The sequence below is a fragment of the Lissotriton helveticus genome, chromosome 7 (genome assembly GCF_964261635.1).
Source record: "Lissotriton helveticus chromosome 7, aLisHel1.1, whole genome shotgun sequence".
NCBI lineage: Eukaryota > Metazoa > Chordata > Amphibia > Caudata > Salamandridae > Lissotriton > Lissotriton helveticus.
In genome coordinates, this window is record NC_136068.1 from 1,547,248,751 (window position 1) to 1,547,275,943 (window position 27,193).

The following is a 27,193-nucleotide window of genomic DNA, read 5'->3' on the forward strand; positions in this document are numbered from 1 at the left end:
CTGGTACCTGTCCCATACAAAGCCGATAATCCTGGATCAGCAGATAACAGATATCTCTATATGCCCCCATTGTGGTGTACTAGATTCATCTGCCATTAGGCATGGAATTTGGGACAGTAGTAAAGCCATAAAGTAATGCTCTATGGAGGGAACACTCAATCCTCCTTTGGAATGATGTGCCTTGAGTTTATGTATTGCTAAACGAGGCTTCATGGATCCCCAAATGAAGGATTTAATTTTTGAGTCAATGAGGCGTAGTATGGACAGAGGTATTGTAAGTGGAAGCAAGTGTGTAAAGAAAACGAGAAAGCGTGACCATTTTCATAGCTTGGAATCTTCCACATAATGATAAACCCAAAGATTTCCATTTGTCGAAGTCACGTTGCATCTGGGAAATTAAGGAACCTATATTATCTGTGACCATGCCTTCTGTGCCTTTATTCACTAATATCCCTAAATATTTTAGACAAGATTGTTGCCAGTGAAAAGGGAATCCCTGGATTGCTGCCTTTGTAGTACAATTTGAAATTGGAAGGGCCTCCCTCTTGTCCCAGTTTATTTTATATCCAGAGAAGGATGAGAATTCATTTATAATTTTAAGCAAGGAGGGAATAGAATGTGACAAATTAGTTATGGTAAGTAGTATATCGTCGGCATATAAATAGATTTTTGAATGTCCAATAGGTAGAGGTATTCCTTTTATAATCTGAGACTGACGAATAGCAAGCAGCAAGGGGTTCGTTTTAATGCAAGGAGAAATAACAGAGGGGAGAGGGGACAGCCCTGACGAGTCCCTCTACAAATGTGAAAAGAGTCCGAAAGGAATCCTCCACCATTAACTTGAGCCACAGGATCTTGATATAACAGTTTAACTTTAAGTATAAATTGAGATCCTAATCCAAATTTCTCCAAGATTGTGAAGAGATACTGCCACTCTACCCGGTCAAAGGCTTTTTCTGCATCAAGTGATAATGCTAATGCTTCTTCTTGCAAGAATTTGGCCGAATGGAGTGTATGCAATAATGTACGTAAATGATTCCGTGATTATCTTCCGGGATCAAAACCTTCTTGTGTAAAATGAATCAAAGAAGGTAAAACCTTTCGAAGCCGGGAAGCTAGAATGCTGGCCGTAATGACCAGCAGAGATCTGATCGGGAGAGGGAGTGCCTCCAGCTGTAGTGAGAGCTTTCGGTGGAGGTGTCGTCTCCGCGGAGCACTCACTCTCCTCCCTCCTTCTCTCCCTCGCACACCACACCGCCTCCTGGTGGCTGCTCTGGGGAGCACCGGGTTAACCCTTGCACACCAGGAGGCAGCTAACTCTCTTCACCCCGCCTGTTTATCGCACTTCAAACTATCTCTGGTGTGAGACAGAGGTTGCTTGTCTACCAGGGGCTCGAGTGGAAGCGGGCGCCTTTTACACCCTTGTTTATTTATTTTTTAAACTGACTTTACTTGCAAACACTGCTGGTTAAAACAAGGCGAACATTACCTTTTATTTTTTGCAATATTAGATATTAGTGAAATTGATCAAAGCGCACTAGAGCGCTTTATCCGAGCACCAGATACGTTTAAATAAGGACACGTTTTTGTAAGGCACGGATAGAGTAAGTGGTTAGCCCAGGACCACAGGTTGTCGATCCTTCGCCTGGACTCAGCAGAGCAGCCATTAGGTCACATGCCCTCCCTGAGAGTTTTACATACTGCAGATGTATTTTGGAAACTATGAGAAACACAAGGGAACACTATAAAATGCAGAACTCAATTGACCGAATATATGCACCACCAACAGATGCCAAGTACATCCACGTTGTGTCACTCCACCCAATGCATTTTGGTTCTTGAAGTTTCACTTTATGGCATTACGGATATGACTCATCTTAACATGTAGTATCCCAAATAAATGTTGTTGACTCGCACAGACCTACTGAGTCATGCATCACGACAGCCTACTGGGAGCTTAGTACAAACCTAGAAGGAAGGTGGCATGAGTAATAATGACTTTTATTTCGGTGTAGTGCTGAATGCTTTAGTTTTGTACTTTCTAACAGATTCAAATAACAAGTGTTACTATAACCCAGTATAATTGCGCCATACTATTATCAACCTCTTAAGGGTGAAAGGCTGAATTAGTCGTCTTATGATTCAGTTTCGTGACTTGAAAGTCACAGCTAATGTCAGCAGAGAGCGCCTCTCTGAGTCACCTTCCCTGCGTTCCATCACATCCTATGTGAAGTTTCTGGATATTTCTTGGTTTATTCGGCTTGTGAGTGGCAAGCACAACATGGAACACCCCATTCAGTGAGGCATTTCAGAGCTATTGAAAAGGATCAGTTACGCCTTAATGCAAGAAGATGAGTGGAGGGAACACTGACCCCTCCCACCCCGGTGCCCCCTGCCCACTTCTCTCTGGGGGAAACTCTACGCTGCTAGCTGAATTATCCCCCACGAGGGGCATCATTGTTTTGGAAACACAGGGGGAGGTTAGGGGGGCTCTGCCCTGTATTTAAAGCTTGTTCCTGACAGTATAGGATTTTCAGTTCTCCTCAAACTCTAACTATGTGTATTTTCTTTATATTACGTAACCCTAAACAAAAGGTAGCAAAGGTCCAATCTGTCCTGAGAATAAAATATAATATTTCATAGGGGTCATGTGAGCCATCCGAAGAAGGCTTCAGTTTGTGAGTGGTCTGATTTCAGAATATTGATGGTCAAAATCATTATAAAAGACGTTGGTACGTCCATCATGGGAGACTTCTCCAATTACAGGGTTTGTTGAACTCTTTGTGTTCTGGTCCTTTTTAGGTCTCGGCTAGACCACGTATGTGCTGTGTCAAAGAGGCATGTTGTGTTTAGTCTGTGGGCTTCAGCCTGCACACAGGCTTCCCGTTTGCTCGCTTCGTCTGTCTCATACATATTCTTTGTCATCATTTGTCCCTGACATCCATGGTCATACCTCTTCTTGTGTGTAGCCCTCTCCCAGAGCATGGGCCAAATCCTTGCAAACATCGACTGCTCCCATTTATATGACCAGTTTCTGACCTACTTTTTAGGTCTCGCCTAGGCAATATGATTGTTGAGGCACTGCAATGGGGTTGGCGTTTGGTAGTGGTGGAGGATTGAGATTATCTTTTGTGCTGGTAGAAGCACCTTGAGGTAGGATTATAAGACTTCATGTACATTTTTAAGACCTTTTCGAGATCCGAAGTACAGTTATTGCCAAACGCACTGGAAATATATGCTATTACACCATGTATTTTCCCCTGATTATAGCCTATTTATTTCACTTCCCTATTTCCACTCTTTAATTGGTCCTGCTGATTTTCAGCCAAGATATTTATAACTATGACTTTATAAGAGACAATATCTGGGTGGGGGCGTTTAAAAAAAAACAAAAACTTTTTTCTTTGTTTTTGTTAATTTGTCTGCAACTGCAATAGATGTATCTGCGTATTCGTATTTGTGTATTATATCAGTTTAACTACGGTACCTGTCCATAAATACTGACTGATCCAATTGACGATCCATTTAGCAAATGTTTGGGTCGTTATGTATTTGGTGTGGCAATGCTCTTTATTTTTAAGTATGATTTATTAATCATTTCCTGTCTCCCCATTTTTTAATAGAAACCATGCAAGTGGGTGTATGCCGGCTTTGAATTCATTTTATTAATATTCCTTAACCTTATGGGTTTCATCACTTTTTGCTCTTTTTCAAATTGAACTGCAGTTTGTTCCCTCTGCGCTTTAAGCTCTGCATTCTTTTGCCCCCGACCTTGTTTAGGGAGCATACAGTCTGACGAGTGCTATCTTTGTGAGGGTTTAAAAGCGGGTTGCACCTCCCTAGCTCTTGGTACAGACGCTCAGTGCATGGAGATTTATGTACATGAAACCCAGGCCTCGGCTTCCATTATTACTGAATGTAAGATTACTCTGGAGGGAGGGTTTATTGGTTGGAAGTGCTGTTGTACTTTGGGTCTAAACCATGCAACAGTCAGCTTGGATGTACTTCAAAGGCTGACCAGGCAAACTCATGCAATTCTACATATTTTTTGATGAAAAATGATAAAACTACATCTTAACCTATAGCCTGGAATTGTGGATCCCCATAACACGTATGTTTCCCACGGAGAGATGTTTGTCAGTTTGTACGGCATAATCTAGTAAAAGGAACTTGAGATTATGATAAAGTCTAACTTGGAAAAATTAGGTTTTCATTGAATAACAACAGAGGTAAGTTCAGGCAGTGTGCACTTTACCCCACATAAGAAATGTTACTCCAGCCTCATTATTATTCATGTTTCATCTAGCCATTCCTTCAGGAAACATATTTTGTCTCAGAAGAAAAGCATTCCACTCGTGTTTCTAGAATGTACATATAGTATGCCCCAGCATTTGACTATTACCTCTTTTAACAGCGCTTGTCTGCCTTGTCTACTGCAGGTGGTGCCATGGCGGCAGTGAGCTTTGAGGAGTTTTCAGTGCCCCCTGGCTCAGAGCTGGCTTTGCCACCTCTGTTCGGGGGGAACATCCTTGAAAGCGAGCTTGAGACAGAAGTGGAGTTTGTAGATGGTGGCCTGAGTGGTGACAACCTACAAGATGAAGAAGAGGAGGAGGAACTCCTGCAGCGACAGAGGGAGATGAACAAGAGGAAGTACCTCGCTCTGAGCCGGCGCTGTAAGGAGATAGAACTGGTGAGCTGCAGATAAGGCCGCATGCAATCAATGTAACCAGCTAGCACATTAGAACTGTAAACCATTAGGGCAAAGCACTTGGAACGAAGGATGCCTTGTTGTCCATCAATTCTTCAAATATTCCTAATTTGACAATTACTCTGCCTTCCTTCTGTCGAAAATTATACACATGAATCGAAGGGCAGAAATCAGCATGTATAGTGACTTTCGAAACATATTAAAAATACAACAATATCATTTACTATAAACAACCAAATATTAAGGAGGGAAGAGGTAAAATAAGATAATACTTAATGCTTTGTAAAATACAGATATCGGTGTTGAAGAAGTGAAACCGTGTCCCTTGTCCATTTTCCTTTATAGATACATACATTTCCAGCCTTTATTCTTTTTATAAACTGGACAAATTAAACATTTGCTTTTATTTTTAATGGCTCACCATCCTGTCAGTATTGCCGCCCGGTCAATGGATGTGCATATTGAAAGCACAGGGAGTTGTAGCCGGATCTGATGGCTCAGTGGGCAAATGCATCTACACCCGTGATCTATGTTTTATCCCATCGCCTCAGGTTCAAATCCTAATAGGTACACTCAGCCTTTCATCCTCCTGAGGTCAATACAATGAGTGCATCGAGTTAGGTAGCAATACACATCTGTGATACAGTGCTAAGATTCACCAAGGGGGCGAAGGTGTGCTTTACAAGAACATGTTTGTTAAACAAAGGGTGAGATTTCCTAATTATACAAAAAATAGCTAAATATAGGCTTGAGCACTACAGTGATCATGTTTTGAGAAGAGTGAATTTTATGTTGCTGCCTCTATACTCTAGTCCAGACAAGCTGCTATTGGTGCGTTTATATTTATTTGTTAAATGAATGTGGAAATATCCTAATTGGAACTTTTTCTTTTTTTAATGGACAAGTTTTGATAGAATGAGCACATCACAAATCTAGAGGAACATAGCTATGGAAGATCAGGCGAAATGTTTGAATCACTAGAGACGATGCCATTTGGTCTGGTATGGTTTTTGTAGCTCCCTCAAGAAATAATGTGCGGAAGAATTAGATGCATTTGTTTTTATTTTATTGTATTTTCTATTTGATTTAATCAACCGCTTCAATAGTACGTCAATATATTGACAAATATTGAGAGAAACGTTCATCATAATGTATAGTAGAAAAAACCTCTTCCATGGTGTAAGTAAGGATTGGCAACGCCACATCGTTAATGAAACATGGCATGTGAAGTTCCACAGGGCTCCATCCTTTTGCTGCCACTTTGCTACATTAGATGTGATTAACCTGGATCCTCTACAATTCCAAATGCACACAAATTGACATCTGATCAGGCAGATGCAGAACTGTATAGTTAGATCTCAAATTGCCTATAGTATATGTTCCTTTTTCTGAATGGCTCCAAAATGGAGGTCATAATAATGGGTATCTCAGCCGAGAATACCTTGCTGTTGGGCAGTCTGATAGAGTTGGCTGCATCCCCATCACCTGTATAATCTGTAAAAAAAAGAAAAACAAAAAAAAATGATCTACGAGTTTGGTTTGACCTAAAACAATCATTTATCCAGAAGCTTACAACAATGGTGAAAAAAAATACCACTTTATAATGCTTAGAAGAGTTCTCACCTTAATCCAGCCAAATCAAAGAATCACATTTACAAGAGTACTAGGGCTGTCATGCCTACATTATTTCCATTAAATGAACTGAGGTTCCTCCAAGGACTTTTCAAAACTCGGCTAATTTTTTGTTGTCAAATTTTCAGAAAGTATGACCATCTACTTACTGATCTATTATAACAAATAAATACATTAAAAGTGTTGCGTGCTGTCTACAAATCCTTAAAGGGAAAACAGCCTCTAAGTACCTCAGCCAATTGGCTATTTATTCACTGCATGCCTAGGAGCATTTCAGATTTTAGCAATGCAAGACTGATCAACCCTAATTCAAGAGAAAGAAATATGCTGTAAAGCCCATTGGAATTCAGGCCATAAAATATGGCAACTTCTTGCCCTCCAAATCATTGAGTTCTTCCTGATTCAGGGAAACTTATGACCTGCAACAACCAGCAGTAACTTGAGGGGTTGGGGTGGTGACAGATGACAAACAACAAAAGAGACACAGACATATATACATATATGCTGCAACTCCGCTCTTCTGCTCCGTCCTCACCAGCACAGGCTCCCAGAATCCCCTCCAAGCATGAAAGCAGTGTCGGGATTGGCCTGAGAACCGGTGATTTGCGGTCCCAGTGAAACTGGGAGTCTGTCTGTCTCCAACCTGGCAATGTTGCTTCAGTTGGAGACCGCTTCAGAGCGCATGTCGGTTTGGCTGTCCTGAGACGGCCAGCCAAACTCACATGCGACTGACAATAATGCCCTGCCCACGTGTCCCCCTCGGACGGCCCCCACCCCCAGACTTGGCTATTGAAAGAAACATTAAATTATGAACACTGTTATTCTCATTTTATTTTTAAAGATTCGAGGCAGGAAGAAAGGAGGGGGTGCGACGCTCCTCAGCCATAGCAGAGGAGCTGCCGCTGGCAACAACCCCCTAAAAGTAGGGATGAGGCCCTTCAACCTGCCTGAGAATTCAACATAGTTCCAACCAGCTGGTGTAGTTGTTGGACTTCTCCACGGCCCCATCATTAACCCATGACCTTGAATATGAAACTGACTTCACTTACTCATCAGTGCAAAAACACGCTCAGCACATCATAAATAAGCCTTGCGTTCAGTCACCCCAGATTGAAAGGACAAGTGACTTTAAGAATTGATTTTTTTTTTTTTTTTTTCTGAGAAGTACCTAATTTTTGTCGCCCAAGCAAGTTTTTTATCTCTCTCGGTCATGTGTGCTCTTTTTAGGTCTCGCTGAACCAACGCGCATGCGTTGTTCTGCGAGAGTATAGTAGGCAAAACAGCTCTTGAAACCAGCGAGGATTGTCCCCAATGCATGTGAAGTACTCAAGCGCGACGCTTCCCCAGCGCGCGCTTGAGTACCTCACATGCATTCCCTCCCACTCTCTCGCTGCTCCCCGCCAATGCGCTCCCGCCCCCTCCACCCCCGCAATGCCAAGAGATTTTTGTTTAATTGCCGCGCGGTGCCAATGCTTGTTTTATTTACTGCTGTGTGCTTTTCACGCCAATGCTTGTTTCAATTCCAGTTTCCTCTACTCTTCTTTGCCTGTCACCCTTCGCCATTCTCGGTGTTTCTTAACTTCTTTCTAAACCCCTCTCGTTCTGTCACCGCTTTCCTCCTTCTCTCGGGTTCAGCATGCCCACCCATGTCCTTTATTTGTAGATCATCCTATTTGTCCATGTGTTAGCATCTCACCTCTCCTTCTCAGCTTGATACCGCTATTCACGACCCACTCTATTTTTCACCCCACATCTTCGTCCCTCTCAGAGGTTGTAAACTCTACCCCTTTCTCAGCCTGGCATGCTCTAATTGCCGTTTCTCAGGGCCATCCGCACTCTCAGCATGTAATCTCTCCCCCGCTCTCAGCCCGTCGGACCTTGCACCCTCATTCTTGTCATATAAATAATCTCACCCCGCTTTCAGGGATTCACCCATTAAATTCAGATAGTACCCCCTCCTCCCTGCCTGTATTCTTTAGTCCTGCTGCAAGTGAACCCCCACCCTCCATCAGCCTGTCACACACTATATCCTTCTTTTTCTGACCGAGTCCACCTTTAACCCCACCTGCCTGTTGCTTTAACATGTCACCCCTTTTTCCCACCAGTCTCCCACTCTCCTTCGTCTTTCACCCCCCCCTCCACATTTTCAATCAGTCCTCTGCTTGGCTTCCAGGACAATAGCATTTCAACCCCCCTCCCCCCCACCTCCCTTCCCACATTAGTTCCTTAGTGGCTATAGCGCTAGGACGGCACCCCCACGGCCTAGCACTCACAGGGAGCAGCGTGACGTGTCACAGAGCTGCTTTACTCGATCATTTGTGTTCGTGGTGCGGGAGGACAGGCGTGTACACACAACAAAGTGTCCTGTTACCTGGTACTTGTTTATTTACATGCTTATCTCAACAGAAATCCAGCTACGCACTGCACTTCATGCAGTGCCCTACTCCGTGCAGTGCCCTCCCCCACCATTGCCTCATGAAGCTGGTTTAAAAAAAAATGCTTCTGTTGACATAGCTGCAATTACAGTGCTTCTATCAACATGCATGCAGCTTACACACTGCAATCCATGCGGTGGCCTACTCCGTGCGGTGCCCTCCCCCAGGCATTACCTCATGTTGCTGTTTTAAAAAAAAAAAATGCTTTTCTCGACATACATGCAGCCACACGCTGCACTTTGTGCTGTAGGGCACAGCACAAAGTGCAGTGCGTAGCTGCATGTTTTTTTCTTTCTGCCTCTTTTGTGTCTATCCCTTTAGCTCCCTGTTGTTTATCCTGCCTTTCAGTTTGTTCAATCTTTTAACTACCGGTCTTTTCATGTACCTGTCTGTCGTTTATTTGTTTGTTGTTTTTCTTTTTCGTCTCAAGTGTCTGTTTATCTGCCGGGTATATCACCGTTTTCATGTTTATCTTTATGGGTGTTTGCTTGTCTGACTGTTTACACTATGTTATCCGTCTAATTGTTTGCCTGCCCGTCCATCCAACTGTCCGTCGGTCTGTCCGTTCCTCTACCCAGTTATATTTGTCAACCCATGTATACTTGTCTGCCTTTCCAGTGAATTGTACTGTCTACGCGTGTATCTGCTTGTCCAACGTGCATTAATCGGTGTGACAGTCGGTTTATCTGCATTCACGTGTAACCCAATATTTCTGCATGAGTCCGATATCCCTTCATCTGCCTGTTCGCTGTGCACGCACCTGTGCCATTTCTCGCATGTAATTTTGTTGTAGCTCTATTGTGTCACCATTTGCAAACATTCCAACTTCTAGATAGATAAAATGATAGAGACAAAAAGAAAGCTGTGTTTTATGTTTTGACCCTGTACTTATATGTGCATCCGTTTGTGTAGTCCATTTCTTCTTGGACTGTGTTGGTGGTATCGGAGTGAATCTTAAACCACCACACACCGAGTGATGTACCCGTCACTGTTTACTATTTCACTTCAACAACTTGAAAACAGGAGACAGCACCAGTGTGTTGCTGCTAGCTTTGTAGTCGTTTGGTCCTGTTTGGGGTTTCCGTGGCATGAGTTGGACCTTGCTACATTGGCAGCACGGTGTTTGGCGGTGCACAAGGATGCAAACGATCAGACAGTTACGATGAGTGCAGTTTGTTAACGTTATTTTGTAGCATGCCGACTATGCATTTTATGACATTTGCTTCCTTCTATCACAGACTGTCTTAGTTCGAAGTAAGGCAATGAATGGGTGAACACACCATTTGGCAGCTTGTGAGCCTCTCTCCGCACTCATGCTGGTTTGCTTGCAGCCGGCAGCAGACTTCAAAGTAATCCGCTCCTCCGCCCCCTGTTGCTCGCTGTCATGCCCAAGATGACACCGACTGTCACTCAGACCTTGCTTCTCCCACTTTGGCTACGTGAAAACCAATGTTTATATTGGGCGTCCTAGTTTGTACATTCCCAAAATAGTCGAGCGTTGTTGCAGTAAACACTCGAAAAAAAGTTCGGTTTGGGCTCTTTAATAACAAAGCCCACCCTTTACTACATTTTCCAGCACACCTGTGTCGTTTCTGTGAAAGATTTTTAATTAAAATGTGTTGATCATGTAACGGGTACAGCTGTGCTCCTTGCATTCCCCCCTCCCTTTTAGCCCATCCCTTTCAGCAGCAGGCACCGTAAGGGGCAGAGCGGCGCACACATTCAAACTTTGTTTATTCACTCTCTCTTACCTAACACAGCATAGCACATAACACTCAGGTCTGACAGCACATCACACACAGCATAGCACATAACACTCAGGTCTGACAACACATCACACACAGCATAGCACATAACACTCAGGTCTGACACCACATCACACACAGCATAGCACATAACACTCAGGTCTGACACCACATCACACACAGCATAGCACATAACACTCAGGTCTGACACCACATCACACACAGCATAGCACATAACACTCAGGTCTGACACCACATCACACACAGCAGAGCACATCACGCTCATGCCTGACACCACATCACACACAACAGAGCACATCACGCTCAGGTCTGACACCACATCACACACACAGAGCACATCACACTCATGCCTGACACCACATCACACCCAGCAGAACACATCACACTCAGGCCTGACACCACATCACACACAGCAGAGCTCATCACACTCATGCCTGACACCACATCACACACAGCAGAGCACATCACGCTCAGGTCTTACACCACATCACTCACAGCTGAACACATCACACTCCGGTCTGACACCACATCACACACAGCAGAGCACATAACACTCAGGTCTGACACCACATCACACACAGCATAGCACATAACACTCAGGTCTGACACCACATCACACACAGCATAGCACATAACACTCAGGTCTGACACCACATCACACACAGCATAGCACATAACACTCAGGTCTGACACCACATCACACACAGCAGAGCACATCACGCTCATGCCTGACACCACATCACACACAACAGAGCACATCACGCTCAGGTCTGACACCACATCACACACAGCAGAGCACATCACACTCATGCCTGACACCACATCACACACAGCAGAACACATCACACTCAGGCCTGACACCACATCACACACAGCAGAGCTCATCACACTCATGCCTGACACCACATCACACACAGCAGAGCACATCACGCTCAGGTCTTACACCACATCACTCACAGCTGAACACATCACACTCCGGTCTGACACCACATCACACACAGCAGAGCACATCACACTCAGGCCTGACACCATATGACACACAGCAGAACACATCACACTCAGGTCTGACATGACATCACACCACACACAACACCACACACACACACAACACCACACACACAACAGCACACACACAACAGCACACACACAACAGCACACACACAACAGCACACACTCAACCCCACACACCACCACCCACACCACCACCCACACCACCACCCACACCACCACCCACACAACCACCCACACAACCACCCACAAAACCACACACACAACCACACACACAACCACACACACAACCACACACACAACCACACACACAACCAAAAACACAACACACACACACACAACCACACACACACAACCACACACACACAACCACACACACACAACCACACACACACAACCACACACACACACAACCACACACACAACCACACACACAACCACACACACACACAACCACACACACACACAACCACACACACACAACCACACACACACAACCACACACACACAACCACAGTTACAACCACACACACACACAACCACACACTCAACCGAACACGCAACCACACACACAACACACACACAACCACACACACAACCACACACACAACCACACACAGCCACACACACAACCACACACACAGCCACACACACATACACACACACAACGACACACACACAACCACACCCTCACTCTATCTATCGCCCTCACTCTATCTATCGCCCTCACTCTATCTATCTATCGCCCTCACTCTATCTGTCTATCTATCGCCCTCACTCTATCTATCTGTCTATCTATCGCCCTCACTCTATCTATCTATCGCCCTCACTCTATCTATCTATCGCCCTCACTCTATCTATCTATCGCCCTCACTCTATCTTTCGCCCTCATTCTATCTATCTATCGCACTCACTCTATCTATCGCACTCACTCTGTCTATCTATCACCCTCACTCTATCTATTGATCACCCTCACTCTATTTGTCTATCTATTGCCCTCCCTCTATCTATCGCCCTCCCTCTATCTATGTATCGCACTCACTATCTATCTATCGCACTCACTCTATCTATCGCATCGCCACAGCATCACTCAGCACCACCACAACATCACCAGCGCCACCACAGCATCAATCTGTGCAACCATTCAACAACAACGGGTTCAAATATGTTCTCTCAATATTTCAAGCTTTATTACAAATGTCACAAAAAGATGTTAATATTTCACTCCTGTTCTTGGATTTTCGTCACAATAAAATACACTGAACATAATCTTCACAAAAGTGATTTACAAAAGTTTAAGCTATTGCCATTATAAATTACAATAACTTTGATTTAAGTATTAATTATTAAAACAAATAAAAGCCATTGTTATTTGTAATATCAATACATCTAAGTCACGTAAATACAACACATATTGCATTACAAATGCTATCGGTGTCACATTTGCGAAAGTTAAAACTATTGGCATTGTAAATGACAAAGCTATTAATTTAGCTATTTTCAAAACCAACACATAAATACAACAATTGTCATTTACCATACCAATAGCTCAAACTTTCCTAATGCGAGACCTATTGCATTGCAAATGCTTGTTCTTCCTTCTCCACTCTCCACCCCCTTCTTCCCTATGTTTCCATCTCTATCCCCTTGTGGTCTTAATTTTCAGATGACACTCCTCAATAGACGGCTACAGGAGAATGCATAGGGTGTAAATAATTAAGAGTAATACATCTTTCCTGTGATATCATAGAGTAGAGAACTTGGTTCCTAAAATATTTCCTATGGCACCTATTGAATTCATATGGTGTACATGTGCTTATAAATGCACACATCATCTCTTTACAACCGCCCTTCTTCCATTGTCCTGCAAACCTAACCCTCCCAGTAAATCTATAATGTTCCCTCTATGTTGTATATTTGTCCATTACTTATGGGTTACATGATACTGGGTTAAAGATGGGCACTTGAAATGTAATGGATATCCTGAGGGTGCAAGGACTATAGACTACAAGCCGAGCTGAACAGGTGGATTTTCATACCTTTATGGAACATCAGAGAGTTTGTTTCCATGCACAGATGCCATATGGCGGAATTCCAGAGGATGGTTCGAAATTCAAAAGGGTTCTCCAACTCAACTATTTGTACTTGTTTGGATGATAGTGTGAAATCTGCTTCAAGACGCTGGCCTTGGCACCATGGCAGGGTTCCAATAAAAGTATACGTACAAGATTATTTAGATACTTGCTTATCTTTAAAGTGCGCATTAAAATATTTCAAGGCTTTGTGAAGGAATGTCAGTTTTAAGGGGCGTTTACCATCCTCCCTTTTCCTAAATGTTTCTTCATGAGGATTTCCACTTGCTTTTGCCATTCTGTTTCTCAACATTTGTGGAGTTCTTTTGACTTAACATCCTGAAATAATAATAATTAAAAGAGTTGTTTGATATAGCCTTTATTATACTCTAGGTTTGTTATTTCTAGATACTGCAAATAAGAAGTGTCATTATCACCAACTTTACTGTTGCTCAGTGTAGGTATGGATGAGACTCTGAGTTGACTCTGTAAATACCAGATGTCAACAGCGAGAGCTTAGCACTGACCTATTTTGCCAGCTACCGATCTATTTAAAAAAGGTGAAAGTGAGGTCTGTGAAGAAACTCAGGGCTGTAGAACAATCGACTCAATTTTCAGTGATTTTAGCAAGATTATGTTAATGGGAAGTAAATCAGTGAGATAAAAGAATGAATTTAGAAGCAGTGTTACCTAGAAGGTACCACCTCTATGCTGAAAGCCAGGTGTGGTGCGTAAGTAGAATGGTAAAGCCCCAGAAGGCAATATAGGCGATGCTCTGCAAAGGGCCTGCTGAAGTATCACTTGAGTGGATTTGCCTCATAGGACATTTTTAGGGGGTCATGGGCAATGTTCCATCTAATTTATTTCCTCTGTGTGCGACAAAGAATCTCTGTGCACTGCTGCCAAACCTCTGTGCACTGAAAACATGCAACAACTCACTATGCAAGTGAGTACAACAGGAAAGCTACCCAAATCATTGTTGTTTGTCACTCCAAATAAGGACAGTGAGAAATGGTCACTAGCAGTGCAACCAGTTACATTAAAGATTCTTTAAATGCATGCAAATATAAAACAAGTAAGATGCTTCAAACCATTTTCAGCCGCTCTCACATGTGACAGGGTACACTGCAATGGTACGTCCCAGACCGTTCCCAGAGAGTCCACTTCTGCCATCCACTGTGCAGGAAACACCAGAAAACTGACTTGTACACTGAGTCCTTAAACAGCTGTGCATCCCAAGTGACTATGTATAACCTTTAACTCCAGAATGGAGAAAGGTTCTGGCATGCCAAGGCACACACTGCAAAGCAATTTCATAACATTTCATGTGACACTAGGCACATTTTGCCATTTCTATGAACGTTCAAAGCTTCACCTACTGACATGTAGATTAAAACAACTAGTTTCTGTTTGACTCACATTTTAAGTGGCCATAAGGTGACATACTTGTCAGAGGTGGCAATCGGGTAGATCCCTCCTTGGTTCTACCTACACTACCTTGGTATGTCTACTACCGTTTCCAAGTTAAATCCCTCCATATATGAAATTCCTTTTGATTTGAGTAGTTTGCCTTTGTGGGATTCCAAACTCTGCCTCCCATCTTTGGAAACCTATCCTACATCTGGACTTTTGCATTCTTTGTTGACTCTGGTCTCTCCACTCTCCCTTTTGAATTGGCTTCTGTCCTTTTTAGGTTTTCCTCAATGTAGACATGCAGTTAATGACTAAGTTGCTTCGAGGCAGTACTGCAGAAATTATATTTTTCATGACCTTTAAACACGGGAGCCCGACCCTCCCTGAAGAGCTACTTTGTCTCTTCCATCCAAGCATCTATACATTCCTCCTTTCACCCTTCCCTCAACCGGCCAATACCCACCATTTCACCTTTATATTGTCATCCGTTCATTCTTTCATCCACTAATCAGTTTTTCACCATTCTATTCTTTCGGTCATACTATCTATTCATCCGCTTAGATCCACCATTCGCCATTACAGTCTATCATCCATTCAGTCTTTCAATGCTCATTCAATATTTCACTGTTCCATCAATCCATTGGCAATTCATATCATCTACTCACACATCCACCTCTGCATTTATCTATCCATCTACCCATAAATCCATCCTTTGATTTACTCATCCATTAATAAAGTCTTTCATCCATCAGTTGATCTTTCTGTCCCTTCATCCAGTGTTTAGTTTACTTTGCCATCCATTTACCTGTCCTTTCACTTAGCTATTCACCCAGCCAAGCATCCACTCGCTCATCTATCCACATTTATCTACCTTCTCCTCCATCCATGCTTCTTATCACTCTTCGTTTAATCATTCTTAATTCCAAACTTCAATTCTTCTTTCCTCCATTAAGAGCTTTTGTCTATCCTTCCTTACTGTAACTGCTAAAGCAAAGGGGGCAGTGAGGGTTCACCATGCCCATGATCACCATATCTATCTATCTATATATATATATATATATATATATATATATATATATATCTCTCTCTCTCTCTCTCTCTCTCTCTCTCTCTCTCTCTCTCTCTCTCTCTCTCTCTCTCTCTCTCTCTCTCTCTCTCTCTCTCTCTCTCTCTCTCTCTCTCTCTCTCTCTCTCTCTCTCCTCTTTTCTCTCTCTCTCTCTCTCTCTCTCTCTCTCTCTCTCTCTCTCTCTCTCTCTCTCTCTCTCTCTCTCTCTCTCTCCTTTTTCCCCCCTCGCTCGTGTTTTCAATACCAAATTTCAACTTTCTTCGAAATGAACAGGTTTTTACTGCATACGTTCCCTTAGTATTGCTAAACATCCTGCCTTCCAAACAGCTGCGTAATGAAACGTCATGACAAATTATGAGACCCCGCCCCTTACTCTGAAACCGAGGTGATATGAAACGGACATCTTGTAACTTTAACACTTGCCGTTTCTAGGATTGTTTACTTAAACCCCTAAATATGCATATCTGTGTAAAAATTATAGTAGGGTGAACTCATTCAAATAATCAGTATGTTAAATTTCTCAGTCGTATATCCTGTTACTGTGTACACAAACAAGAGGTATTATCGTACTAACGTAATGAACCTGCGTCATAAACGTTTGGACAATTCTGAATACAATTGCAGGGCTCGACAAATCCACTCGCGTTTGCGAGGGAGAATGGATAAGGACGAGCTATTTTTAGGTCCTACTCGCCCTTTCTGGCGAGTAGGAAGACAAACTAACTTTTGTCCTGTCTTTGAAAACGGAGCAAAAGTGACAAGATAACAAGATTTAAAGGCACTTTTATTGCTCACAAAAGGATTGAGCAATAAAGATGCCATTAAATCTTGTTAACTTATCACTTTTGCTCCGTTTTCAGAGACGGGGGTCAAGTAGGTTGCAGTTGGGTCGAGGGGATTTTCCAAGTTACTAGACCTGCAGGACTAGTACAATTTTTCAAACTTGTCGATCCCTGAATTGTAACAATAGAGTACTCAGTGACTGCCTCACGCTAACTGTATCTGCATTCGTAAGGCGGCCCTAGACGCTAAGACATCGCCTCTACCTCCGCACGCAGCTTTTGCGAGGGCGCGGGCACGCTGTTGTAGTGGGGCGAGGTCAGGGCCTCGCGCACAGCGCTAACTAAGTAAAGGACACACACACAGCACTAGGATGGTATGCCGGAAAAGACCCCGAGCGGTCTTCCGCCTTTTTAGGTTTCGACTGCAAAAAGCTGCGCAAGCAGCTTTTGCGCAGGAGAAATCTTATGAGAACTGTAGTGTGGCTTTGGGTCGGCCCTCGTCATTCATTGGCTGGCTCCATAAATGGAGCCTAGCCATTGGACGAGGGGCCTGTCCATCAATGCCGGACCAGACACGGGGGCGTTCCCGAGATTCTTTGGCTTTTGCCGACGTCACGCGACGCCGGGAACGCCCCCAGAGTCTGTTCCGGCATTGCCGGCACCTCCCTTGCTGCTCGGGACGGGTCTCCTTATTTGTTCCTAGCTGCCCCTCTCCCGCCTCCCTCGTCCTCTCCCGCCCCCCTCCCGCCGTTCGTGTACTCTCCCGCCTCCCTCGTCCTCTCCCGCCCCCCTCCCGCCGTTCGTGTACTCTCCCGCCCCCCTCGTTCTCTCCCGCCCCCCTCCCGCTCTCCCGCCCCCCTCCCGCCGTTCGTGTACTCTCCCGCCCCTCCCGGGTTCAACCACGGCATTAGGAACATCTCCGCCCCCTCCCGTGTTGCTGAGTGTCTTTTTCCTCCGTATACGGGGCCGCGGATGAAACCGTGGAGACTGCCGGCAGGCGGAGGCACCGAGGCCCGAGATGGAGGGCTCGAAAAGTGCCTGGCAGCCATTGGAGTGGAGGAGCACCGCTGCGGGGCGTCGGCCGTTGCTCTGAGACCAGACGTCCTGCGAATCCTGAGACAGCGCTGCTGGGAGGCACGAGAGGCAGGGCAGCTGGGCGTGATAGCTGAGCGGTGTCATGTGGACGAGGAGCGCGGCAATTTCTGCACGAATCCTATAATCTTCTCTCTGAATATTTATGCTCTGTGGCAGCCTCTAAGCTGTCCTTTGCATCTTTATGTTAGGCCCCCCCCCTCTTTCCCCCCACACACACACATCATCCTGGCTTCGCCTCCATGCTTTCAAACGGGGCCAACGTGTCGAAAGCGAAATAAATGTTTGTTTGTGAATGTTTATCAAAGATTAGCATAAATTTGTCCTCATTTGACCACGACCACTCTTCTCTCGCGCCGAGTGAGTATTTTTTGTGCGTGGAGTGGTTACTTTCAAGTACTCATCGTGAAGATCACGGAAAAGCGACTGCTGCCAAAACATGGGGGTGGAAGCGACTGTGAGTAGTGTTTTTACGCCGAGCATCACTGGGAGGATATCATATGCGATTTAAAAAGGGCCATGGCTATGTATGTCTGCATAAAGACGAGCACACCTGTAAAATATGGATTATGTTGTAGCAGTTGTGCATTGATTTATAGCTTGCCCTTCACATGCATTTTCCATTTTTTTTGGCATTACTGACCAGTAGGTTTATTAATTTTGAACTCGCCTTTGAAAAATAATTTTGCATTTGGCAAGATAACTTGTAGCTCTTCTGTAATATAACTTATTAAAATGAACTAATCAGTGTTGAGGTCCGTGTTTAATCACCAGGTCAAGTCTTCACATTTAACCCGGGTTAAATCAGCCTTTCATCCTTCACGAGTCTCAACAACGAATCCTATTGATTAACAGCTATATCTGCCATGCACAGCGCTGTGCAAACTCTATCAAAGTAAATGTAATTACAGAGAGCATCTATGAGGAGCTCAGGGGCATCATATCCGGTCCCTACAACAATCTTTGGCTTGTGTGTTCCACGAGCTCCTGTGCATTGAGTTACTTGAGAAACGTGTGCGTTACACACTGCAGGCATCTGCAAGGCGCTTTGTGTGCACTGCGACCCTTGGATGTTTTTCTGACGTGCACAGTCAACATCATTGTAGCCACTGCTTAAGTCTGGTGCCCACTTATTACAAGTGGATACATATAGTCATATTCCCGTCATGCACCTGACCATGGTCAGTTACACATTTTAGTCAGCCTTGTACCCTTTCCATTAAAAGCTAGGCGAGTTGACTCATATTTCAGCGTGCCAGTGAATGTTTCAAAGACTCTTGGAATCCAGCAGACATTATTTGCATATGCATTTTTTGTGGTAATGATATATTAAACTGGCCTCTATTTTGGTGGTAGATGTAGGTGGCAAACACATTGCAGGGGCGTGTCCTTTCTGTGTACGGGGTTGGCAGTTTCCTTGGGCTGCACGCCATCAGTAATGCTGCTTCCCTACCATATCACATCTGCTCGGCCGCCTCCCAGGAGGAGACATGCAGAGCCGTGCATTCAGCAAAGCCCCATTAGCCCCTGTTTTCTGCACATCTTGTAAAAGGAGCCAGACCTCGGGGGGCTTGGAGGCCTATTCGTCTGAAATGCCCAAGTCAGATGTGAAGGACGGGTTTCAGGAATCCCTTGGCCTTGGGGCACACATTTTTTTGAAAAGGAGGCTTCTTAATTAATATTAAAAAATGCAGGGATTTGGTGTTGCTGAAGAAAGAGTTTTTTAAATCACAGATATAGAACATTTGCCCATCTGTGCATGTTTCCCATGCCTCTTAATATCGTAAATCCAATTATTACATATGAAAGTAATTGTTTCTATCTCGTTGTTTAAAAAAAAAAAAAAAAATCTATCTATCCGTACTTCCACTCTTAATTGTAAATGGCCAGGATGTTTGATCAATTTACTGTACTAAAAAAGGTACTGCAGCTATCTAAGCATGCATGCTTGGCTTCAGTGACATTGTTTTGCGGCTTTTTGCGGCGATGTCGGCATAATTGTTGGCAGGTATAAAGCCTCTAAATTAATGTTAGCTTTACGACTAATGCATGTGCCCAGTAGCAGCAACCAACACGGTGCTGAATCTCAACATCGTACTTCTGTCGCTACCAGTTTTGTAAAAAATGAATCATTTTAACTCTGCATTCTGTGAAAGGTGGTTTCTACTAGGATAAGTTTTGGTACTGTCACATGACTGATAAAGCCAATGTTTTACATTTGCCAGTAATTACGCTTAGCATATTGACTTGTAGATTGCAGTACCCTAGTGTATACAAATCCCAGATGAAAATTCCCCAGTTTGTTTACGAACTTTGCCACACAACAGTAATCTATCTATTAGAAACAAAACACTTTGCCACTCTTATTTTCTCCACTCTGATTTTTAGGTCGAGCCTAGACAGCTTGCAAGCGGCGTGTAGCTCTAGGTGTATGTGTGTCTCTAGGTGTGTGTGTGTGGAGCTCTGTGTGTGTGGATCTGAGTGTGTGTGGCTCAGGATGTGTGTGTGTGCGTGTGGCTCTGTGTGTGTATGTCTTTGTGTGGCTCTGGGTGTGTGTATGTGGCTCTAGGTGTGTATGTGTGTGTGGCTCTGTATGTGTGTGTATATGTGTGTGTAACTCTGGGTGTATGTATAACTCTATGTGTGTGACTCTGGGTATGTATGTGTAGCTCTGTGTGTGCATCTGGGTGTGTTTGTAATCAGTGTGTATGTGTGTGGCTCTGGCTATATATGTGTTGCTCAAAGTGTGTATGTGTGTGTGGCTCTGGGGTGGTGTGTGGCTCTGGGGTGGTGAGTGTGGCTCTGGGGTGGTGTGTGTGTAGCTCTGGGAGGAGTGTGTGGCTTTGGGGGGGTGTGGCTCTAAGTGTGCATGTGTGACTAGGGAGTGCAGAGTGACTAGGGAGTGCAGAGTGACTAGGGAGTGACTAAGGAGTGACTAAGGAGTGCTAGGAAATGACTAGAGAGTGCTAGGGAGTGCACAATGCTAAGAGGCGCGGAGGGACTAGGGAAGCTAGGGAGTGCACAATGCTAAGAGGTGCGGAGGGACTAGGGAAGCTAGGGAGTGCACAATGCTAAGAGGTGCGGAGGGACTAGGGAAGCTAGGAAGTGCACAGTGCTAGGGAGTGCTATGGAGTTCTAGAGACTCCAGAGATTAAGCTAATAACAATGTAAGTGACAATGCCATTTATTTATCTGTTTTCAAAACCAACACATAAATAAAAATGTTGTCATTAACAATGCCAATAGCTCAAACTTTTCCAAAGGCGAAACCATTGCATTGAAAATGCTTGTTAATATATACCTCGGGGCGTGCCCGTCCCGAGGGTGAATGCGTGCGTGTATGTGTATTGTAACATTGTTGGTGAGAGGCCGGGTGGCTCTCTACATCCCTCCTTCAATTTAGTTCACATATAACCCATCCCCACATAACCGCTATGGGGAAGTGCATATAAAGTCTCGAAGTCTTTGGCTTGGCCCTGGATGGGGCCGCAGGTGGTATCTGTGGTTGGTCCGGGCAGGAGACTCAACAGCCCCGGCCGGGGTTGTCGTTTCATCTCGGGAAGAAAAGGTGCCCCCAGTTATTTCACTTTGGGGCACACCAAGGTGACGCCTGTCTTCTCCTGGCTGGTCACAGCTCGGAAGGGGCACGGAGTTTTGGGCCCCTGTTCTTCCATCATCCGGACCATCTGCGCCGATATCGATGGTTTCATCGGCTTCCTGGGGAGTGTCATCCGGCACGCCAACTCGTTTGAAACAAGATACATTCCGTGTGACGGTCTGTTGGCCGAGACGGGCCGTCACCATTGTTCCTTGAACCCTCTCCACGACCCACCGTTCTGGTTCGAATGGGGTTCTAAATTTCCACCCAGGGTGCCGATCTTGCACCACAACAACGTCTCCTTCTTGCAGGCCTGGGTGTCGAGCATGTCGTTTCTCGCTTGCCTTCTGGTTTGTGACAATTCTCCGTGATTGGATGGCACCACCATCTCTCTCTTCCGGGGTCCATGTGGAGGATGCTGGGATGTTGCCTCGCGGTGCACTTTTGAACATGACATGCGCCGGTGTGCAGTGGGTCGTGCTGTGCGGGGTCTGCCGGTAGGCACTCAGGAATTGGTCCAGTGCAGCTTCAGGGTCTTTGCCATCGTTGACGGCGATGCGGAGTGCCCTGTTGAGAGTCCGCATGAGCCTCTCCACTTCACCGTTGGCTTGCGGCCACAACGGTGTGATCTTGCGGTGCTTTATCCCTAGGCCCTCCAGGTATGTCTGGAACTCTCGCCCTTGAAAAGGGGGTCCATTGTCCGACTTCACCTCCTCCGGGCGTCCCATAGTGGCAAAGATGTGGTCTAGCGCTTTCTTGACTGGTCCGAAGGCTGTGGAGGAGAGTATTTCTACGACAGGGAACTTTGAAAAGGAGTCTACGACGACCAGCGTGTGACGACCATCTGGGAAGCTCCCGAAGTCGATGCTTAGCTTGGTCCAGGGTGTTGTCGCCGCCTCTTCAGTGATGACAGGGGCTGGGGCCGGATCTGACCCCGTGATGGTGCAGGCATGGCAGGAGCGCACCATCGCATCGACCATGCGATCCATGGCCGGGAACCATACTTTGTTGCGAAGCCTGGCCTTCGTCTTGGCTGTCCCCTGGTGACCCGTGTGGGCGATCACGAGGGTCTGTTGTTGGAGGCTTGCAGGCACTACGATGAGATGCCCTCTCAGTATGACGCCTTCATCGCCGACGCTCAATTCATGTCGGATCTGCCACAGTTGTTGTCTGGCGTGGCTAACCTCCGGACGGAGTCCCTGAGCCCCCTCCAGAAATCGGGTCCAACTTCCGGTGTCTAGGGCATTCTTGACACGGATCAGAGTCTCATCTTCAGCGGTGGCTCTTCCAATCTCTGGCAAGGTGAGGGTTTCCGGGCATGCAGCCACCGACACCATGTGTACGAATTCCTCCACTAGTGGACTATCAGCCAGGGAGACTGCTTTCCTGGTGACGTCCGGATGTCTGGACAGATAGTCCGCGGAATTATTGGCACCGGGCCGGAAGATTAGGGTGAAGTTGTAGCCTTGCAGCTGGACGGCCCATCGTTCAATCCGCGGTGGTGCAAGCCTGGAGGACCCGGTGAATAGGGGCAGGAGTGGCTTGTGGTCGGTCACGATGGTGAAGGGTTGACCGCAGAGGTACAAGTGAAAATGTTGGCAGGCCCACTTGATGGCTAGCGCCTCTCGCTCGATTTGAGCATATCTCGTTTCAGTGTCCGTGAGAGCCTTGCTCGCATATGCGACAGGTTTCCAGTCGTTCTGGCCATATTCCTGCAGTAGAACCGCGCCGAGGCCTACGGGGCTGGCATCCACTACCAATTCGGTCTTCCTGCGTGGCTGGAAGTAGGCCATCGTGGCTTTATCTAGAAGGCTCGCCTTGATTTCCTGAAAGGCCTGGTTTGCTGCGCCTGTCCATTCCCATTCATGGTCCTGTCTAGTGAGAGCGCGGAGTGGCTCGGCCAGGTCAGCTAAGTTGGGTATGAAGCGGCCACAGTACGTGGCCATCCCGAGGAAGCTTCTCACCTCGGTGGGATTTCTGGGTGTGCTGGCATTCTGTATAGCTTCCGCCTTCTTTGGGTCAACGCGGAGCCCTTCGCGCGTGATTCGGTAACCGAAGAAATCCACCGCTTCTTGGTAGAACGAGCACTTCTCCTTGTGGAGGGTCAGTCCATGTTCCTGTAGCCTCTGGAGGGTGGCCCTCAGATGTGCGTGGTGCTCCACCAGTGTGTTCGAGTATATCAGAATGTCATCGCTCAAGTTGATGACCCCACACAGCCCGGACAGAACTTCCCTTATGGCGTCTTGAAACACTTCGGCCGCCGATGACACTCCAAAGCTTAACCTCTTGTACCTCCGGAGCCCGACATGGGTGGAGAATGTCGTGATGTATCGGCTGCTCTGATCAAGTTCTAGCTGGTGGTAACCCGCGTTGAGATCAAGTTTGGAGAACCACTTTGCCCCATTGAGGTCGGCGACAATGTCATCCATGGTGGGCGTGATGTGGCGCTCCCTTTTCACGGCAGTGTTTGGCAGCCTCATGTCGACACACAGCCTGATGGCCCCAGGCTGTTTGGGCTTCGGGGCGACCACCAGTGGAGACACCCACGGATTTGGTCCCGACACCTTCTCAATGACATCGAGGTCTTCGAGCTTCTTCAGCTCCTCTTCGACCTGAGCACGGAGGTTGAAAGGCACTCTTCTATGACGCAAAGCGACGGGACGGATGGAAGTGTCTATGTGTAGTTTGATCTTCTTGTCTTTGAGCTTTCCGAGGCCACTGAAAAGCGCAGGAAAATCTCCCTGTATGGTGTCAGCGTGTGATTGGTGGACTTGGTTAGCGAAGAAGACCAACCCGATGGCTTCCGCTGTGTTGCAACTGAGTAGTGTTCCTTTCTTCCCCTCGGTTACGTGGAACCGGGCTTCCGTCGTGTACTCTCCATTGCGAATGGTGGCGCTGATGACGCCGCGTAGCGGCATGGGCTCGGTGCCTCCATATGTATATATCCGAGCGTTCGTCGGAGCCAACGCAGGTTTTGGCGACATCTGATCATACTGGGCAGAGTCCATGACATTCACAGAAGCTCCGGTGTCAATCAGTGCTCTAATTTCCGATCCTTCCACCGAGATCGTGCACATGGGTGGTGGTCTCTTCCGGGTGGATATCCTGCTGACGTAAGATACTACATACACTTCGTCGTCTTCCTCGTCCTCGTAGTATGGCTTCCGTTCTTGGGCTTTCGTGTCAGGCGGCGGGTGTTCTGTTTCCAGCGACAGTTGTCTCACCCTGGAGGTCACCGACCGAGATCCATATCCGCCTCGCGCCCTTTGAGCATTGGGCCTGTATCGTCCTCCTTGGCACACCGCGGCAAAGTGATTGAGTCTGCCGCACTTCGAGCACGTCTTTCCCTTCGCGTTGCACACCGCGGATGCTGCATGGTCTCCCCCACAGTAGGCACACGGCGTGTCCCGTGTCTGCCACTGTCGAGCTCTACCTCCCGTCGGCCTCCTCTGTATCACGTCGACGGTTTCCTCCTTGATGGGCGCCATCTTGGGCGCGGCTTGCGGGGCTATGGGGGATCGGAGCGCCAGCTCCATTTCGTCTGCTCTGGAATCCGACAGTTCATGGGAGCGGGCAAGGACGAGAATGGCATCTAACGTGATGCCCGGTTGTCTGAGGATGAGCTTCCGTAGCAGTTTTGATTTGCAACCTACGATGATCTGGTCCCTGATTTCCTCCCGTGCGTCTGTAAACGGGCAGCTGCTGGCCAGCCGGCGCAGCCTCGCATAATACATGTCCACTGATTCGGCCTCAGTTTGCCACGCCCGCTTAAACTTGAATTTTTCATAGTCTGTGTTGACCTGGGGGTCAAAGTGGGTGTTCAGCGCGGCCACCGCCGCGTCATAGTCATCGTCCTCGCCGGTGTTCGGGAGAGACTCGAATAGGTCATAGATTTCTGGGCCCCCATACAGGATCAGAAGTGATCTTTTCACTGTGTTATCCGTCTCTCTGGTGCCCCTAAAGTAGAGGTTCAAACGCCCCAGCCACGCTTTCCATCTCGGCGCCGCAGTTGCTGGGTCCGCGGTCTCGCTGAACGGCGGAAGCGGGGCCACTCCAGTGTGGGCATGGCTGACTATGCGAGTGTCTACTCCGCGCCGTGGAGGTGGGCGTGGCGTGGCGGTATGTGCGGCCGTCCACGTGGGCGCACCCCCTGTGGCGGCGTCGTTCATGATGTCGACCCTTCCCTCGGGTCACACCCCACCTGCGCGGGCCACGTGGCGTGGGACGGAGTTAGGATGGTGAGCAACGATGGAACAGTTGCACTCGCCAATGCTTGATGGCGCAGTTGACCACTGGGTGTAAACGTGCTAAATGAAGGAGCAGTTGCACTTGCCAATGCTTGATGGCACTGTCGATCACTGTGTCTAGACGTGCAAAATGATGGAACAGTTGCATTTGCCAATGTTTGATTACACTGCTGACTCCTGTGTAGTGACGTGCACTGGTCCACCGTGAAGGAAATATATTTGCCTCCCACCCTTATGGTTCCTGAACTCTTTTCCTTCCTTTGCGTGGCAGTAGACAGCAATATCCCCCACCAGCTCTTCGTGAGAGCCCAGGCGCGCAGGACACGGAAGCAAGCAGCAGAGGGCCAGACACGCGTTGGAGGCACCACGTGTTCCTGCCTCGGGGCTGACGTGCAGCGTCTCCCCTGTTCACCCCTCCCCCTCCGGGGCAGCACGCTAATGAAGCGCACTCGCGCTGGATGCGGAGCGGGACAAACCCGCAGACGGCAGCATGGGCAGCGCGGGGGCCGGGCAGAGGCCGCGGGGCCGGGCAGAGGCCGCGGGGCGAGGCACTCACCGGGCGGCTCCCGCCAGCTGAACGCGCTCCGAACAGGGAGGCGCGTGGGCGGGGAGCCGACTTCAAGCAGGCACAGCAGGCCGGCGGACGAGCTTCGCGGCCCTGGAGAACAGCAGCAGCGACAGGTGAGGAGCGGACAGCTCCGGCAGGGCGGCCAGGCACACGTAGGCGTAGAACCGGCCTCGTCGCCAGTGTAGTGGGGCGAGGTCAGGGCCTCGCGCACAGCGCTAACTAAGTAAAGGACACACACACAGCACTAGGATGGTATGCCGGAAAAGACCCCGAGCGGTCTTCCGCCTTTTTAATATATACCTCGGGGCGTGCCCGTCCCGAGGGTGAATGCGTGCGTGTATGTGTATTGTAACATTGTAGGTGAGAGGCCGGGTGGCTCTCTACAGCTGTCAGGAGTGACTGTGGGGGTGTGCCTCAGACAGTCCTAGCAGCAGTTTTTGCCTGGACCGGGCGCTTCCTGCACGAGATGGCGACAGTTCTGTGCTGCTTGAGGTACTGTGGGAATAGGGGCCCTGGGCACATCCCCTTGAAGGAGATGTCGGTGGTGCAGTTGGACACGCAGCACATGGGTGAGGAAAGCTGACATTGGCCTCTAGATAGGTGCAGTTTCCCCTTACACCTTCGTATCCCTTCATTGACAATCCCATGTCCTGTTTTTGTCCCTGGATTTACATATTTTTTAAAAACGCAAGAGCATCCTAGGATTTTCTGTCCTTATTTATCTGTTACATGCGTTTATAACGACCATTTTTCCGTTTTATTCTGTATCCTTCCCACGCAGCTAAGAGTGACACTGTGCTCTTTA

General features: G+C 46.9%; 1 protein-coding gene across 2 annotated transcripts in view; it reads left to right on the forward strand.

Moving 5' to 3' along the window:
• The window catches only part of TFPT (TCF3 fusion partner), a 536,610-nt gene that overhangs the window by 371,836 nt on the left and 137,581 nt on the right, over positions 1-27,193 (forward strand). For both annotated transcript variants that reach the window (XM_078655011.1, XM_078655010.1), the window contains exon 2: positions 4,440-4,690. In XM_078655011.1, the coding sequence (XP_078511137.1) occupies positions 4,448-4,690 (243 nt within the window). In that variant the 5' untranslated portion in view covers positions 4,440-4,447. The remainder of the gene's footprint in view (positions 1-4,439; positions 4,691-27,193) is intronic.